The sequence below is a fragment of the Podarcis raffonei genome, chromosome 8 (genome assembly GCF_027172205.1).
Source record: "Podarcis raffonei isolate rPodRaf1 chromosome 8, rPodRaf1.pri, whole genome shotgun sequence".
NCBI lineage: Eukaryota > Metazoa > Chordata > Lepidosauria > Squamata > Lacertidae > Podarcis > Podarcis raffonei.
In genome coordinates, this window is record NC_070609.1 from 64227288 (window position 1) to 64245896 (window position 18609).

Genomic DNA, 18609 nt, shown 5'->3' on the forward strand with positions numbered 1-18609 from the left:
CCAAGAAATTCTTGCGGTTCCCCCATTGCATGGGGGTTGAGCTAGATAGGCCTTAAGGGTCCCTTCCCTACATTTCTATGCGGGTTGCCAGGGCTCTGCCTTACCTCTGATCCTGTGTTACGCCTCTCTGTGAATTCATCTTTGTCATTACTATTATTATTACCAATAGTATATTATTAATATTAATATTGAACAGTTAATTATATAGCGCCATCAATGTACACGGCTCTGTACGCAATTGAAGTAAGAAATTCTACCCCACAAGGCGTACAGTCTAAGACAACAAACCCTAAACAGTAAAAATCAGTAGTTTGAAATGCACAATTCCCAATGCATAGCAGAATTATGTACACTTAGAGGACGTTGCCTGTCGCATCTCTGCATAACTCACTGCTCTGTCCTTTCCTCCTCCTCCCAGTTAGAGGGCAAGCAATTCTGCCATGTCTCTGCATCAGTCACTCCCTGTGCAGGGCACAGCAGAATTATCTGCCCTCAGAGGAGGTTGCCTGCTGTGTCTCTGCCCAGCTTGCTGCCCTAGCTTTGCATCCTTCCTCTCAGCCTCTGCTTGGGGAAGGTAATGCATCATATGCGACTGGATCAGAATTGCCCTCTCCTTCTGAGGAGAGCGCTGCTCGCTGTGTTTCTGTATAAGTCACTGCTCTGAGCTTCCCAACCTCCAACCAAAAATATGGGGCTGAGATGGTAACAATGAAGCATGCCTCCAGTCTTAACCAATGAAGGAACAGAGCTTGAGCCACCAGGATCTCCCAGGGGGAGGCTGGCTTTCCAGGAGGTTGGGGCCTGCTCGCGTGTACCTGTGAAGCCCCCGTCAGCGATGTTGAACATGAATCGGATCCCACTCTTGTCGTCCTTCTTCCCATCCTCCTCCTCCTCCTTTTCTCCATTCTGCTGAGCCTCTGACAGCTCCTTTTCTTCTGCCTTGGCATCATCTGCTTAGCAAAACACAGGGGCACCCCATCACAAGAACACAAACATAAGAACATACTAAAGGCCTGATGGATCATGCCAACGGCCCGTCCTGTCCAGCATCCCATTCTCACAGTGACAACCAGGGGGGATTCATTTTTATAAATGCCATATTAGGTTAAGGTCCGGTTAATTACAATAACATTTTTGTTCTGTTTTGTTTTCTACATGGGTACTCTTCTTCTTCTTCTTCTTCTCCTTCTCCTTCTCCTTCTCCTTCTCCTTCTTCTTCTTTGTGTCTTACTCTGCACACTTGTCATTATGTATGTTTTATTTTTCAATAAAGAAAAGCATAAAAAGAGGGTGAATTGGAGGGTGATTGATTAACAATGCAGACCAAATGAAATCCTTAGGGAGACCAGAGTCTTGCAGGGGTTCTATATAACAATGGATACTTGCTGCTAAATTAATAATATCCCGAGTAAAGTGGATGGAATCCATCAAGTCTGCCTGTCCTAACACTGGCTCTCTGCAGGGTAATCCCTCGTTGCTAATCAAAAGTGACTCGTTAATTGCTGGGGGCGGAGAACAGTAGCCAACCAGATGGCCATGAATGGAAACCACAAGCAGGAGCTGAGCACAGGAGCCCCCTCCTTCCCCACACTGTGGTTTCCAGCAACTGGGATTCAGAAACAGACAGTGGAGGCAGAGCATAGCCATGATGGCTGGTTCCCACTGATTGCCTTATTCTCCCCAATGAATTTGACCAGCCCTCTTCAAAAGCCATCCAAGCTGGCAGCCTTCAAGTGTGTGATGGAGCAGGTTCTCCAGAGCAGGGCTGCCAAGTTGAATAAAACATTGTAGGGGCCCAGGTGAGTCCTGCATTGCACAATCGATCACATGACACAGTGCACACACACACCATTTGAATGGGTATGCCCAACAACTTTGTGGGAGCCCGTCTCCCTCAAATATTTTATAGTGGGGACTGAAGCCCTCACGGCCCCTAAAAGTTGCCTCCTATGCTCCAGGGTGAGCTTGGCACTCAAGCCATGCCCAGTTGGAAGAAGATGCCCTGACTTTTATCCTGGCAAACCTCATCTAGGGGCCCCAAGTGCCACTTAGACCTCTGCCTGCCCACGTTGCAGTTGTAATAGTGGGGTATTTAAGAAACCTTTCAGAACACTTGCGCAGGACAGAAAGCAAATTGATCCTGAAAAATCAAGGATTTCTCGGTCCAGCATATCTGAAGGAGCATCTCCACCCCCATCGTTCTACCCGGACACTGAGGTCCAGCGCCGAGGGCTTTCTGGCAGTTCCCTCACTGCGAGAAGCCAAGTTACAGGGAACCAGGCAGAGGGCCTTCTTGGTAGTGGCACCCGCCCTGTGGAATGCCCTCCCACCAGATGTCAAAGAGAACAACAACTACCAGACTTTTAGAAGACATCTGAAGGCAGCCCTGCTTAGGGAAGCTTTTAATGTTTGATGCATTACTGTATTTTAATATTGTGTTGGAAGCCGCCCAGAGTGGCTGGGGAAGCCCAGGCAGATGCATGGGGTATAAATAATATGTTGTTGTTGTTGATTTTGGAGGAAATTGAGCAAGTTCCTGGCCCTCAAGAAGCTGGTGGGGAGGAGCCCAAGCAGGATCTGCAGTAGCGGCCAAAGGGACAGCCACAGGACACAGCCCTTTTGACCCTTGATATGAGAAACAAAGGAAAAGTTACATTTGCTTATGATTGTGCATGCTGAGCTGGGTAAAAGCTGAAGAGGGGGCTTCTTACCTGACTTGGGTTCTTTACTGCTTCCTTTACAAGGGCTGGCGTTTGATTCTGACTTTGCGGCTGGCTTTTCATTCTCCTGGGAGGCCTCATCTGCAGGAGCTGGGCAGGGTGGGGGGTAGGCAGGGAGGAGGGGAAGGAAGCAAAGCCTCGCATCAGCCAACAAGGAGATGAATGCAGCTTTGCATCAGGAATGGGCACCTGGGGCAGTGGGGATAATATGGCCCTCTTTGGGGCCTTACTGTCTCGTCCCAAATATAATAATAGCCTCATCTTCCGCTTTTAAAACCATGCAAGTTGTTGGTCATCACTGCCTCCAGTGGAAGTGAGTTCCATAGGTTAGCTATGTGCTGTGTGGTCATATAATATAGCCCCTCATCCTATGGATGTGCACACTATGATGCGAGGCAGCTTATTTACACTACTTTTTACTGCACCCTATTATGCACGTTTAGATAATTCTATGTGCTTTCTTTCTTAGTGCTGGTAGAATCATAGAATCATAGAATCATAGAATCATAGAGTTGGAAGAGACCACAAGGGCCATCGAGTCCAACCCCCTGCCAAGCAGGAAACACCATCAGAGCACTCCTGACATATGGTTGTCAAGCCTCTGCTTAAAGACCTCCAAAGAAGGAGACTCCACCACACTCCTTGGCAGCAAATTCCACTGTCGAACAGCTCTTACTGTCAGGAAGTTCTTCCTAATGTTTAGGTGGAATCTTCTTTCTTGTAGTTTGGATCCATTGCTCCGTGTCCGCTTCTCTGGAGCAGCAGAAAACAACCTTTCTCCCTCCTCTATGTGACATCCTTTTATATATTTGAACATGGCTATCATATCACCCCTTAACCTCCTCTTCTCCAGGCTAAACATTGGCAATGTCATTGACAATAAAGATTTGCTTTGAACCCACGTTCCTCACACTGGCTCAATATTGCAGGTGCAAAATGACATCCAGCGAACTAGAGCAGGGTCTGGTTTGATGGGTCATTCTGAGGTACCGGTCAACCCCCAAAACCCATTGCTCTTGCACTGTCACCTCCCCACGGCATCTCATCAGCCCCACACCTTTTGCTGGCTGCTCAGGGACAGGCTCCGCCCTCTCGCCCTCTTCGATGCTCTCTTCACCCGGTTTTGCTTGTCCCACCACAATTTCCTCCTTCTCGTCCTTCTCCGTTTTCTCTCTGTTCACCGCCACCTTAACATAAAGCAGAGTTTCCATCACCCAAGGCTCTTTCCAATATGAATTTGTCTGATCCTGATGGGGGCTGTTGGAAGGTAGACTGCGGTCTGTCGGTCAATGCCCTATTCACCCTAGTGGATCAGCCCCACTGCTCTTTCTACCCTTCTTTTTTCTTCTTTGTTGTTATTAGTAGTATTTTCTTGATGCCAACCCATATATTTTCCCAGTTTACTCTGGGTTATCCCTTTCTGGGTGAAATTCAATATTATTATTGTTTTAACTAACCTGCTGCCAACAACCCATCTGCAACATCTCAACATCCCACTTGCAACACTTAAGTCCCCATCTGTGCCCCAAGGATGCCCCTCCTAGCTCAGGGGATGTGCCCTTACCTGGCTCTCCTGTGGCTTTTTTGCCCTCTGCTCCAATGGATCTTTTTCCTGGGGGATCCCTGGCTGTGGGTCTGCTTTGTCTGAAACAAGAGACGAGACCCGCAAATGAAATGCCGGCAGCTTGGCAAAATCCTGCACACAAATCCGCTTTCTGGGCTCTTGCATGGAAATTATTAAGGCTGGTGGTTCTGTTTGTACAGCTATTAGCCATCGTTGTATCAGGAGTGGCCCTCCAGGTTGTGCTGGACTTCATCTCCCATCAGCCCCTGCAAGTACGGCCAATGGCCAAGGGTGATAGGCATTGTAGCAGGGCTGCCATATGCCTGGATTTTCCCGGACATTACCGGGATTCCAAAGGTGAAATTGACATCCTGGATCTTAGGCAAGTCAATTGAAAAATCACTCAACAACTTTGGGATTTGTCTAAAAAAAAAAGCTGGAAAAAAGTTCAACAACTTTCGGGTTGTACTGGTTTTTACAACCCTAATTGTAGTCCAGTAGCATCTGGAGGTTCAAAGTTTCCCCACCCCCCAATTTGCATTACAGTGGTACCTCGGGTCCATTCTTAACCTGAAACTCTTCTTAACCAGAAGCACCACTTTAGCTAATGGGACCTCCTGCTGCTGCCGCGCCGCCGGCACATGATTTCTGTTCTCATTCTGCAGCAAAGTTCTTAACCCGAGGTACTATTTCTGGGTTAGCGGAGTCTGTAACCTGAAGCGTATGTAACCTGAAGCGTATGTAACCTGAGGTACCACTGTATATCAATCCAGCAGCTGCCTGATGTTGAGTCTAGCCCAGTCTTTTCTACACATGGGTTGGCAGTGGCTTTCCAGGGTTCCAGGTGGGGATGTTTCAGCCATACCTGGTTGCAACGTGGGCCCCACCTGCCCATGAGCTGGGCTGGCTGGGACAGGCGTGTTTGGGTCCGAAGAGAGAACCTCCCCTCCCTTTTTGCTCTCCAGGCCTTCCGGGATGAGGTCAGGAGTGCTATACTTCCCGTTGACAGGTTCGAACTCTTGAACCTGGATCAAGGAATGAGCAGGGGGGGGAGGGAAGGTGCAAGAAACATGGGATTAGACCCCCCCACACAGACAATCCATTTATTTCTTAAAGTTTAAAGAACGCCGTTTCTTACAGAGTACAAGAAGCAGCTTCAGAAACAAAAGGTTATGATAAAATGAAATGGTATTCAGGTTAATGACGTCATCACCCAGACAATGATATTTAGGTTAGGGTTGCCATATTTCAAAACATGAAAATCTGGACATAGAAGTTGTTGACATATCCCGGACGTATGGCAGCCCTAATTTAGGTTGATGATGTCATCATCCAGGCAATGATATTCTGGTTAATCATGCCATTATCCAGGCAATGATATTCAAGTTAATGGCATCATCATGCAAACAATGATATTCAGGTTAATGATGTCATCATCAGAGCACTGATGACTCAGAACTCATGGGATTTGGAAAACCGTTACAAGGACATGCAATGAAATTCAACCAAGGGGAAGCGAGGAAGTCATTTAACAAAGTTAATAACTGTAATTTTCAATAAGGCTATGGTTTATGGTTGTTATTTTTGTTTGTATTGTGTGTTTGTGTGTTTGTTTGTTTGTTTATAATATTGTAAAAACCAATAACATTTTTGAAGGAAAAAAAAGATGACTCAGAACTCAAACACAAAAATAAAGGTCATTTCACACTAACTCCCCCCCCAAAAAAAAACAACAACCCCTAAAACAGGAAAGAGCTGATTAAACAGAAGGTAAAAACCATTCCTGCAGTGCTACATCAGTTAAATTAATCTCACTTTCTGCAACCTGGTGCCCTCCAGACATTTGGGGCCACAATTCCCATCAGCTATGAAAGCAACATTGGGTAACATGTAGAAGTCAACTCGAAAGAAGAAGAAGAAGAGTTTGGATTTGATATCCCACTTTATCACTACCCTAAGGAGTCTCAAAGTGGCTAACATTCTCCTTTCCCTTCCACCCCTACAACTAACACTCTGTGAGGTGAGTGGGGCTGAGAGACTTCAAAGAAGTGTGACGCGAACCCGGTTCACCAGATTACGAGTCTACCGCTCTTAACCACTACACCACACTGGCTCTCAGACCCAACTAAAGTCATATAAGCAGTATTACAATGACTTTTCCATCAACTCACTGAGCTCTCGGGAGCAAGCCTAGGAGGAAATAATTCAAGAGAAGAGTTGACCCACCTTCTTCCTTACTAACGACATCACACCAATTCGGGTCAGCACATGCTGCCGAGACAACCCCTCACGGGGGACGCCGTCAGCGAAGGTCTCCGCCCCGTCTGCCCCGGGTTCGCACAAGTGCCTCATGAACAGGGAGACGTAGGCCCTGGGGAGGAAACAAACAGGAGGGAGGGAGACGCCAGGGCAAATGGCTTCCATTGTCTTAAGTCAAAATAGATGCAACTGCCCCAACCCTTAAATTAGACATCTTGAGCTAAGCAGGGATAGATCTCTGTGTGGAAAGACTCAGCTTAGAACCAGTAATCAAACCAACACCCAGTGTCTTCCATCCAGAGTTCCAGGTGGTGGATCCTGGAATCCTAGCAAAAGCACAAAGCAGATCCCGCAAGTCTGCTTTGGTCTAGAAAAGGCTGGAATCAAGCAAAGTGCATGGGAAATCCACTCCACAGAAGTCCATCCATTCTCTGCCATGGCTCCCGGTGACTACTCCAAAACAGGTCTCAAGGGCAGGAAGAGAGAAGGGTCGTGGGGCACCCCCAGTGCCAGGCGTGGAGAGTCCCCCCCTCCCTTGGCAACTTCACAGATAAGAATTAACGAGCAGTTGATAGATTTATAGTCCTTTTATTACAGTGTCATGTTGCAAGCACAAATACACATATCTCTGCAAGGAGGGCAGTTGCCTAGTCTAATCATCCTTCTGGCTTCCGCAGCATTTTGGGCGACAATGGGAAGTTCCTCCCTCCCTCTGGCTCCTTTGCCCTCTGATACATTCAGACCTCTGAGTCCGAGGGGAGGGGGGAATCCTCTACGCTCTCAAGTGATGTGTCAACTAGCTGCCCCCTCCCTTCTGGTTCTGTCGTCATTATCTCATAACTGGGTAACTCCCCACTAATCTGTTCAGCTTCTGCCTCTCTCTCTTCTCTGCGATTCTTCCCCCTCCAGCTCTCCATCAGAGAGAAGCTGGTCTGCCATAGAATGCACTCCCTAGTCCTTGTCTTCAGACCGTTCCCTGACACCCAGTACCTGAACTCCTTCTCGCTTTTCCCCCGGAGGTCCCGCACCAGCCAGTGGGAGTTGAAGGCGTCCTGAGGGGGCATCCCCCAGCGCATGATGGCGTTCAAGAATGCTTTCCGCTGGCGGGCGTTGAAGCCCAAAACCTGCAAAGAGAGGCAGGGAAGGGTGGAGAAGAAGGAGGATATGGGGGAAGATGGCATTCTCAGATGCCTAGGACAAAGAGGCAAAGCAGCATGGGATTTTAGGACCGGAAAAGGAACCCCAGGGGTCATCTAGCACACACACACCCGAAATGCAGAAATCACAGCTACAGAATCCCTGGCAGATGGACATCTAAAGTCTGGAAATCTCCCATGAAAGAGGGTCCATCACCTCTCTGGAGAGTCCGCTCCACTAGCCAACAGCTCTGTCCACCGGGCCATCGCCATGAACAGTGTTGTCCAAGACGTACCTCAATGTTCCCACCGACTCTCGCCAATAACGGTGGGAGGGGCTTGTCCCTGTCACTCTTCAGCTGCCTTCGGGACTGCCGCCGGCCACCTAGAGAGCGTCAGAGAAATCCCGTGTCAATAAGCTGAGATCCTAGGAGGAAGCTGCAGCCTTGAAAATGCCCTCTGGAGGGAGGCGGTGCTCTAGACATTCTAGGGCGCTTAAAAATATAATAATGCATGGTTCTACGCTAAGCTAAGAGACGTGGACTGGGATCCACCGAGGACCAAAAATGAAGACTTGAATTCTGCACACACCACACCAGAGCATCCCTGCATTCCGAAGGCATCGCTGGAAGGACTCGACCCAGAATATAGGGCAGGGCTTCCGGGTTCAGCTTTTTTCGCTGCCTCTCAGAGCATCTTCAGCTGTGAGCCGGGAGGGCTGAGAGGCTGCGGTGATGTTTTATTAGGTAGGGTGTTGGACTGGACCTGGGAGAGCCACGATGAAGCTCGCCGGGTGATCTTGGGTTGAACTACCTCACAGGGTTGTTGTGGGGGTTAAATGAGGACTAAAATCTTGGAGAGGCCAGGGTTGAAATTCCCACTCAGCCAAGAATGAAGCTCAATTTCTTTGTTTTTTAGGATGGTGTTTTCTATATAAAGATGAGAGAGAAAGGGACTTTAAACAGTGTGTGCAAGATAGGTAGAGATCCTTTAGTAATGATCTAGGAGAGACAACGTCAGCAAAGCCTTTCTTGTACAGAACTGCCAAAATGGAAGGAACTTTCTCCTCCTTTCCACGGGGTCAGACCAGGTCAGCCTTTCCCCAAAGTTGGTGCCTCCAGATCTTTTGGACCACAAATCCCACCAGCCCCAGGCAGAACAGCTGCTCCTTCTGGGACTGATGGGAGTTGTAGTCTGAAATGACCTTGCCGGCTGAGGCTGATGGGAACTGTGGTCCAAAATGGCTGTGATGGCTGGGGATGATGAGAGTTGTAGTCCAAAACATCTGGAGGCCATCAGCTTAGGGAAGGGTGGTCTAAAGCAGTGGTTCCCAAAGTGAGTGGTACCACCTGTGGGGGGGGGGAGTTCCTGGGGGGGCACTAAGAGGCAAGGGGGTGGCAGGGAGGTGCTGGAGGTGCAAGTGACTATCAGAATAGTGTTGCTAGATCAAGTTCAGCAATTTTGTAGCAATAGTATTAATGAAATAATACAGAACATCCACCCAGCATCCATGCTGTAAGCGAGAGAAATTACCAGAGACAACAGCAAGCATAAATCTTGTCCAATTAATACTTTTAATTGAATTTTGAATAGACGTGCAATGAATTGTGACTGTTTTGAATTTTACCATGTTCTTCTCTTCCACGCTGGGTCGGCCAAACTGCTGTTCGGAATCATGCTTTTTATAGGGGGCGATGGGGATGGGTTTATGCAACAAAGGGGGCGGGGGACCAAAAAAAAGTTTGGGAGCCACTGGTCTGAGCAAAGATTTGGGGGGGGGGCGGGGGAGAGACATGACAAGGAAGATTGCAGGCTGGACTTTAAAGATGAGTTCCAGGTCTGCAGGGGCAACCAGGGGCAACTGCACAAAGGAATTAGGACCCCCCTTTTCCTTTGCACCCCATTCTGCCTTGCTCCAGCAGCCACAGTGGACTCTGAGGATGCCTGAGCAAACGTCTGCTGTCCATCCACTTTGCTCCTGCTTCTGCCGGGATCAGCCTCTAATGGCCCAAGAGCAGTTGCTGGAACATGCCTGGCTGATGTCAGCCCAGACGAGGAAAGGGACGGGGTGCCGTCGAAGTAACAAAGGTCTGACTCACTCTGACCTTCGGGCCGCTCCTCAAAGTCTTCGTCCTCATCTTCAGAGCCGATGGAGTACTCAGACTGATTGTCGGACAGTTCGTCCTGCCACTCTGCCGGCAGAGGAGAGGGAGGGGTCTCAAGAGGGAGAAGCGAGGGGTCCGATGCTAGGAGGCTCAAGGCTGGGCGCAGCAGCTGTCAGCAAAGTGGCAGAGTCCTCAAGGGGCTGCGAGGACTCTGTCACTTTGGGCCGCAAGTGCAAACTCACATTCGTGAACGTTTGAAGCATCATAATAATCATCTCCTCGCAATGGATATTTAAACAACAACAACACAAGAGGCAAAGTTTAAGCCTGTCAAGGTCAAGATTCGGTTGTTGACATTTAAAAGATACCTAAACAATTTTTAAGGGACGCAGGTGGTGCTGTGGGTTAAACCACAGAGCCTAGGACTTGCCGATCAGAAGGTCGGCGGTTCGAATCCCCGCAACGGGGTGAGCTCCCATTGCTCGGTCCCTGCCCCTGCCAACCTAGCAGTTTGAAAGCACGTCAAAGTGCAAGTAGATAAATAGGTACCACTCCGGCGGGAAGGTAAACGGCGTTTCCGTGCGCTGCTCTGGTTCGCCAGAAGCGGCTTAGTCATGCTGGCCACATGACCCAGAAGCTGTACGCCGGCTCCCTCGGCCAATAAAGCGAGATGAGCGCCGCAACCCCAGAGTCGGTCATGACTGGACCTAATGGTCAGGGGTCTCTTTACCTTTAAACAATTTTTTTTGTGGGGGGCAGGATACCTAGCAGGTCACCTCCCCAAACACAGTCCAAGCTGAACTTCCAAGAAGACCACTGCTCACTGCAATGATCAGCAGATTGTCACTTGGTGACAACATGGCAGTGGGCCATTCTAGGGGGCAGTAAACACCCTTGGGAATGCCCACCCTTCTCAAGTAATTTGATGGGCAGACGAAAACATACATGTTTACCCATGGGCTTTTACTTTCCTGGACTTTTTGTTCTTGATTTGATTTGTTCTCTGCACGCGCCAGCTTTATTTATGGCTTGCAGCTGCATTTTCTTCTTTGATTTTTACACTTGCTTTTAGGAATATTGGTTGAATACTGTTGTGTTTTTTATTGCTTTCACAGAAATATCTTTAAAGATTTTCATTACATTAAAGCACTTTTGCAAATAAATCAATGCACCCATAAATAGGGGCCAGCTAATTCTCTTGACTGATGGTTGCAAATGTTCCATATGTACGTTTAACATTTAATATGTTTTTTTGGTGCACCGGGTAAGTCGATGGTCACTCAGGGGCTTTTCCAAGGGGCCAGTTTGGGTATACACGACATCCCAGAATGTAAGCCTTGTGCAAGATGCAATTGTACTGTGTTGGGATTTGCCATTGGGCTTCAGCTGGAGGGATCTCACAGGTTAGGCACCCCTCTTTGTAGATCAAAAGCATCATTGTTTACTGATTTCAACTTTGCTTATATTCTGATTCTCTTTTAAATTTAGTTCTGATTTTACATCCAAGTTGTACCCTATGCAGTTTCCCCCCCTTTTCAAAATGTACCCAGCACAGAGAACATTGGGTTGATTGGCAGCATTAAAAAATATCTGGAACTTATTAAATTGGGGTAGTCAACACGGTGACCTCCAAATGCTTTGGACTTCAAAACTTGCATCCTCCCTGGATACAGGCCATGCCAACTACGGCTGAGGGGAGTTGTTGTAGTCAGAATATCTGGAGGGCACCAGGTTGGTCACCCTTACATTAAAATGTGAGCAGCAAAAAAACTCTCAAAAGGACAGATGAAAGCTTCTCCCATCCTTTCCCCTGAATGCTCACTTAGAAATAGAATCAGAGAGTTGGAAGGGGACCAAAGAGATATCTAGTCCAATCCTTGCCATGAAGGAATCACAGCTAAACTACACAGAAGAAAACCGGTCAGGATCACAGCTCCGTGGAGAGAATGCACAGAGAGTCACTGTACGAGCAAAATACATCTTCTTTCAGGGGCAGCTGCACATGTCGAGTTTAAACATGTGTAGGCTCTTTCTCACGAGTAGCTGAACCCATTTACAGCTATCTTGCACCCACGGACAGTGTAACGTGGGGACACCCCGGGAAAGATTGTCCGGGAATAACTAGTTTTCAAGTTACTGGATAGGATGAGTGCATATGTTTGAGAGAAGTTCCTGGACTACAATTGCCATCGTCCATTTCTAGCCACTGCCCATGGGCTGATGGGAGATGGAGTCCAACAGCAGCCAGAGATCTGCAGGTTTGCCACCCCTGGACCACAACAGCCTCACCTTGGTCCTCCTGCGAGGCGTCGTTGTAGTTGACCTGCTTCCGGACTCTCTTCCCTTTCCCGAGGTTACGGGCCAAATCCTCCTGCTGCTGTTCGTAGTGGTGCCTCAGGAGCTTCTCCCAGTAGTCGGGGTCCACGTTCTCCTCCTGCTTGATGATCTCACGCTCAACCTCCTCCTGCAAGCGGAAGAGGGGAGAAGGGGACAGCTCTCAAACCACAGCTTTGAGAGTAACCGTCCCCAGTAACCATTCCCAAAAGGAGACCCTCGCATGGGGCATGATGGCAGGGCTGCAGTCCAAGAAAGAAAGGAAGGAAGGAAGGAAGGAAGGAAGGAAGGAAGGAAGGAAGGAAGGAGCTTCCAAACTGGATTACTGCAATGCACTCTACGTGGGGCTGCCCTTGAAGACTACTTGGGAACTTCAGGTGCTCCAAAATGCAGCAGCCAGATTACTACTGGCCGGGGTTCCATTTAGATCACATATAACCTGCTTTAAAACAGCCACACTGGTTGCTGGTTCATTTCCCAGCCCAATGCAAGATGCTCACATTGATGTTTAAAGCCCTAAATAACTCAAGACCCAAATACCTGAAAGACCATCTCCTTCCCTACAGACCCTCACAGGTGCTGTGATTGGCAGAGGGGGCCCTCTTGGAAGCTCCTCTTCAGGAGGGGGTGGACCACAAGAGGGCCTCCTCTGTGGTGGCCCCTGAGCTGTGGAAATGCCTCCCCACAGAGGTGTGTCTGGCACCTTCATTGCACAGCTTCCAGCCAATGCTGAATTTGCACCTCTTTACCCTGGCTTTTGACACTTGAGGTGTTTGTTTTTAGGACCCACCTTTTTTTCATGGCGGCAAGTTGTTCTTAATTGTTTTTCACATTGTGTGTTTTCATGCTGTAAGTAGGACCTGACGGCGAAGGGTGGACAATAAATGAACTAGCTGCTCCAACACTTAAGTTACGAGGCAACCTTTGCTGCCTGGCTGTGACTCTACTGCTAAATCGCTCAGAGGTATTTCATGGGAAGCGATTCATAAACACAGTGAAATAAACAAATGAGTAAATACTTAAGGGCTAGAAACATGGGTTTGGCTTGGGCTTTGAAGATTTTCAAGATGGCGGAATCACAAACCACCACCAATCTCTGCCCGATGGAGTGTTCTTCGGTGCCCCGATGAACAGATTCCAATGGCAGGTGGGTATTACTGTCCTTAAGCGTTCAGTAAGATTTGTTTATATGTTTTATTTGTACCATTTTAGAAAGTTGTGTGTGTGTGTAGATTTTAGTGTGCCATGCACAATGTTGCTTTGTGTGTTTTTAAAAAACGCAACACCCTGAAATAAGCAAACTTATTGAAAAGGAAGGTAAACCATGACTCTGAACGCATTACCACACCATCCTCTTCTCTCACAACATACTGGGCCACTTTAAAAGAGCTGAGATACTCGTTCATGTTCTGCAGCTCCGTGTCATCAGTGGCATCTTGGTTGCGGTCCAGGAGCTTTGAGATGGCCGCGTCGTCGTAATGGATCACACTGCTGTCCTCGACATCTTTATTGTCACCTGGGAGGGAGAACATATGCGTGTGAGGAGAGCCTACTGGATCAGGCCCATGACCCACCTGGTCCAGCAGGAAGTCCACAAGCAACAGTGCTCTCCCCTCCTGCGGCTTCCAGAGACTGGCAAACAGAAGCATTCCGAGCCGTTGAAGCTAGTAGCCATTAACAACCTTCCTGTTGTCCAATGAATTTGTCCAAGCCTCTTTTCAAGGCATCTAGGTTGGTGGCCATTAATGCCTCCTGCAGGAAGGAGTTCCCATGATCAGAGGACTGTGGCAAACTCTATTGTGTGAAAAGGTTACAATGCCTGGGGCTTTTTAGTTTAGAAAAGAAAGGCGTGAGAACATAAAGGTGCATAAGATCATTTGCAGGAGAAAGTGGGTGGGGGAAACTTCTTCTATCCCTCATTTGACATCAGAACTTAATGGGGCCATCCTGAACTTTGAGAGGTTCAGGACAGACCGAAGAAACTGCTTCTTCACACGGCACATAATTAAAACTGTGGAACTCACTCCCACAAGAAAAAGTGGTGGCCCCCAACCTGGGAGGCTTCAAAAGAATGTTAGATAAATTCAAGTTGGATAAGGAGATCCACAGCTACTAGTCTCAAGGGCTGTGCTCTGCCCCCACTTTCAGAGGCTTTAGGCACTCAAGTTCTGCTGGTTGGCTTCCCTTTGGGGTGTCTGGTTGGCCACGGTGAGAAGAGGAGGCTGGATAAGAAGGGCCCCCTTTGACGCCTCGTCTTAGCTTCTCACATACAAACTCCAGAGCAAAAAAGGAATGTCAGTGTTGGTGGCCTTTGTGCCTTCTATCCTTCACATACCTGGTGGAGCAGGGCCATGTTTTTTCTTCATGCCAGGAGTCACCGTCCCACCTTTGGAGGTTGGTGCCTCCATGAAAGGGGTCATGGCCTCAGGTATGCCAATTTTCTGGGCCTGAGATATCATCCCTGGGAGCGAGGAAACAATGTGAGTGTTATAGATTACTAAGTCCAAGTAAAGCTCAATTGGCTGAGGTGTCTAGAACCTTGGTTCTTCAACTGTTTGAGGTGTCTAGAACCAGAACCCTTTGACTGGTTGAGCTATCTAGAACCTGGATCATTTGACTGGCTGTGGTGTCTAGAACCATTGTCCATCAACTGGTTGAGGTGTTTAGAACCTGAGCCTGTTGACTGTTGGGATATCTAGAACCTGGAACTTCAACTGCATAATGTGTCTAGAAACTTGATCCTTCAAGTAAGTGAGGTGTCTAGAAACTTGATCTTTCAAGTAAGTGAGGTGTCTAGAACCTTGGCCCTTCACAGATGGCCCCAGGCTCAATCCTGGACATCACGTAGGACTGCAAAAGTCCCCCATCTGCAACACTAGGCAGCTGCTGTAAGTCAGTGCAGACAATACTCAGCAAGCTGGACCAATGGTCTGGCTAGGTATAAGGCAGCTTCTTATGTTGGAATGGGACTGTGACTCAGTTGCAGAGCACCTGCTTTGCATGCAGAAGGTTCCAGATTCCATCCATGGTTCCCCCTTCGCTGCCACCCTTCCCCACTCATGCATGGATCCTCAAGCACAGCCATGCCATCTCACCCTCAACGTCGTCCTTGAACAGTTCCTCTGTGCCAAACTTCAGGATGTCATCCAGCTCTTGTTTCGTCATGGAGCCAGACTTGGAGCCAAGGCCCGGGCGCACCACCAAATGCGTCAGCATCATCTTCCTCTTGGCCACTTGGGTGATGCGCTCCTCGACGGACGCCCTCGTCACAAAGCGGTAGATCATTACCTTCTTATTCTGCCCAATCCGGTGGGCTCTGCTGAAGGCCTGGATGGATGAACAATGAGATGCTTCAGAATAACATGGAGGACCCTTCATGGAGGAAAAGACTATTAATGACTCCTAGTCACAATGGCAATGTTCTACCTCCATGGTTGGAGGCAGAAATCCTTCTGAACACTGGAAGCCAAAGGAGGGGAGAGGGCCTTTATGCTTGAAAGTTCAAATATAACATGGAAATGAACAGTTATGGAAACATTGGGGAAATGGAGCAGACCGCTGTGTGAATGCAGCCTTAGTCATGCGAACACCCCAAATGAACAAATTATTTCAGCAACTTCATTTTTCAGCCATCAATAAAATGAGGAACATCTGGAGCAAATGCGGAAGCAAAGGAAAAACTGCAAAACAAAAACAAAAACTAGCCAGCAGAACATTTCCTTGTGAAAATGGCAGTGGGCAGAGAGGGGGAGAAGGAAAGATTTATACAAGAGGAGAAGGAGGAGCGAAGTCAGAAAAACAGGCATGCATTTCTAGGAAACACCAGCAACTTGCTTTGGAGCCAGGGATGGGGGGAGCTTTTGAGGGACCCTAGCAAGATTGGTAGGGGGTGGGGAATGAGGCGAGGGATGCTAAGAGGAGGGTGGGAGGTTGGGAGATGGCAGGTGTGAGCGGGGTGCCTTTTACTCCGGGGGTTACAAAGGCAGCAAGGGAGAACCGACGGAATTAACCTGAATGTCATTGTGGGGGTTCCAATCAGAATCGTAAATTATGACTGTGTCGGCTGTTGCAAGGTTAATGCCCAAACCTCCGGCTCTGGTGGAGAGCAGGAAACAGAATTGCTGAGCTCCGGGTGCTGAGAATGACAAAATCGACAAGGTTGTGGGGTGAGGGTGGGGAGAGACGAGAGGGGTGGGGAGACAGAGAAGTGTCAGGGTTAGTAACTGACTTCAAGGGGGGTGGGGAGAAGACAAGATCAGTTAGTGGCAAACAAAGAGGGGTGATCCAGAAGCAGGCAGCAGAGAAACAGACAACCTGAGCACCCTTTTCTGGGGCGTTTATAGAGCCCTACCAGAGCTGGCTAAACTGCTCCATCAGTAGTAGAAGCAAATTCATTTTGTGTTGGCTTAAGTCCATCGTTTTCGAGTTGTGGGCCACAAAGGAAGGGCTAGCATGCTGTGAGAAGCAGGTAAACAGAGCGAGGAAAAGCTCTAGTGGTCCAGAAGCCTGCAGACAAGACTCTGCTCTGAGCTCGCCTCCTTCTGATCTGGCAATCTAGCCCGTTCAGCCCCCAACCGGCTGCAGCTAAAGGAAGGAATTGCAGAGGGACCAGGGACATATAAGTAAATGAAACTGTGCCAGCCAGGGGGAGCCCCCAGGGAACCAACGCAGCAGGAGAGGTAGCTCTTTAACCAATGGAAAGCTGGAATGAAAACTGTGCTAGTCCATGAGAATTAAGCTAAATAACATGAGTCCCCAACCCTTTTTGGCCATTTGGATAACAAAGAAACCACTTCATCCTATGTATCTTGCAATGGAAAGACATCAAATCCTGCAAACTTTCAGTGGCTTTGAGCTCCAGCTGGTTCCCCAGCATTCATTCATTCATTCATTTCATTTATATCCCCCCTCTTTTCCTCCATGGAGCTTAAAGTGGCTTACATGGTTCTCCCCCTCCACATTTAATCCCCACAACAACCCTGTGAGGTAGGTTCAAGGCCGAGTGGGGATTTGAACCCTGGTCTCCCAGGTCCTCGCCCGACGCTCTAACCACTACACCACCACTGCCTCTCCACCAGCCACCTGCAGGCCAGAGCAAGACTGCATCTTGAACACGGAAAAGCCAAAACTGAAGTACCGTTAAACCTGTCGATGGCTTCCTGCCTCAGTCCTCCAGTGATGCCGCCATCAATCCTCTCATACTTATAACCCTCGTATTCCAAGAAATCTTCCAACAAGTCAAGCATCTTCGTCATCTATTAAAAAATTAAAATAAAATAATCAGACCATGAGCGAGTGCACCACCTGAAATCAAAAGAAACAATTAAAGGTCCCTTTAAGCCCAAAGTACTCGGAAACAGAATATACTCTACGGCAGCCCCAGGATTCCCCTGTGAAAACAATAGGAAGGTAACTGCATGGTGGTATACAACTCTGAAACTTTTATCACTTTATTCCCACAATTTTTCCTGGTCAAACAAGTCCCCCCCTTTTTTCTAGAGTCAAATAACACTAAAACGAGCCCCACGTTCCCAAAGTTTTCCTGAAGTGCTTTCACATCATGCGGAAGAACAAATACGATGCGGAAATTAGCAGTTTCTTTTGGGAAATGGAATAAATGGCTGTGTGGATGCAACCTTTGCTGCTCGACCTGTTCACACCTGGGAGAAGATGAGCACCCGGTGGCCACCATCCCTCAGCTTCTTGAGCATCTTCTGCAGCAGCATCAACTTCCCAGACGACTTCACCAGTGAGCTGCCGTCGTAGGATCCGTTTGGCAATACCGGGGCTTCCTAAGAGCAAAGGGAAGTGAGTGGGGTATGGCTAAGTCCGGCCTGCAAGGGAACAGCTCCTGCACAGCACATGACCTCTTCTAGGAGGCCACTGACTGAGCAAGAAGTGTCTCCAGAGAGATGAAGCCACACCCGGTCTTGGATGGACCAGTGGTCTTGCTCAGTCTAAGCCAAGTCTCTGTGCTTGAGTCAGTCATGCTTCTGAATACCAATTGCTAGGAGCCACACAAAAGGGGAGAGGGTTCTTGTGCTTGGGTTCTGCTTGTGGGCTTCTCTTTGGGGTAACTGCTTGTCCCCTGTGAGAACAGGGTGGTGGACTAGGTGGGCCACTGGCCTGATCCAGCAGTTTCTCCTTATGTCCTTATGTTCTGAATAACTTAAGAGGTCCACAAGAAAAAATCGAAAATCCACAGTAGTTAGAACCCACCAAAATGTCACAGGAATGTCTTCGCAAATGACAATATTTTATAATGCTGACTAAACAGATAAACACACCGTTTACATCTAACAGCAGTCCTACTCAGAGTAGACACATGCAATTTAATGGGCATGGTTAACCTGGGCCCAATTAAGTTCAGTGGGTCTGCTGTGAGTAGGACTTAGCAAGAGACAACCCATTTTGTTGGTTGCTGGCTTAAGATACTGTGAGTAAAAAATGCATAGAGTTCTTAAGCAAATGGAATAAAGAAAATAAAAGGT

At 48.2% G+C, this 18609-nt stretch overlaps 1 protein-coding gene across 6 annotated transcripts in view; it reads right to left on the reverse strand.

Moving 5' to 3' along the window:
* CHD5 (chromodomain helicase DNA binding protein 5) overlaps positions 1-18609 on the reverse strand; it is a 70954-nt gene that overhangs the window by 16650 nt on the left and 35695 nt on the right. For 3 of the 6 annotated variants that reach the window (XM_053400405.1, XM_053400404.1, XM_053400410.1), the window contains exons 21-36: positions 17779-17910; positions 17256-17373; positions 16129-16253; positions 15214-15445; positions 14454-14579; positions 13462-13634; positions 12074-12248; positions 9779-9871; positions 7976-8064; positions 7534-7667; positions 6511-6655; positions 5150-5309; positions 4285-4364; positions 3778-3907; positions 2712-2810; positions 816-950 (exon numbers count right to left, since the gene is read on the reverse strand). In XM_053400405.1, the coding sequence (XP_053256380.1) occupies positions 816-950; positions 2712-2810; positions 3778-3907; positions 4285-4364; positions 5150-5309; positions 6511-6655; positions 7534-7667; positions 7976-8064; positions 9779-9871; positions 12074-12248; positions 13462-13634; positions 14454-14579; positions 15214-15445; positions 16129-16253; positions 17256-17373; positions 17779-17910 (2146 nt within the window). The remainder of the gene's footprint in view (positions 1-815; positions 951-2711; positions 2811-3777; positions 3908-4284; positions 4365-5149; positions 5310-6510; positions 6656-7533; positions 7668-7975; positions 8065-9778; positions 9872-12073; positions 12249-13461; positions 13635-14453; positions 14580-15213; positions 15446-16128; positions 16254-17255; positions 17374-17778; positions 17911-18609) is intronic. The other 3 variants (XM_053400406.1, XM_053400407.1, XM_053400409.1) reach the window with 3 other exon arrangements.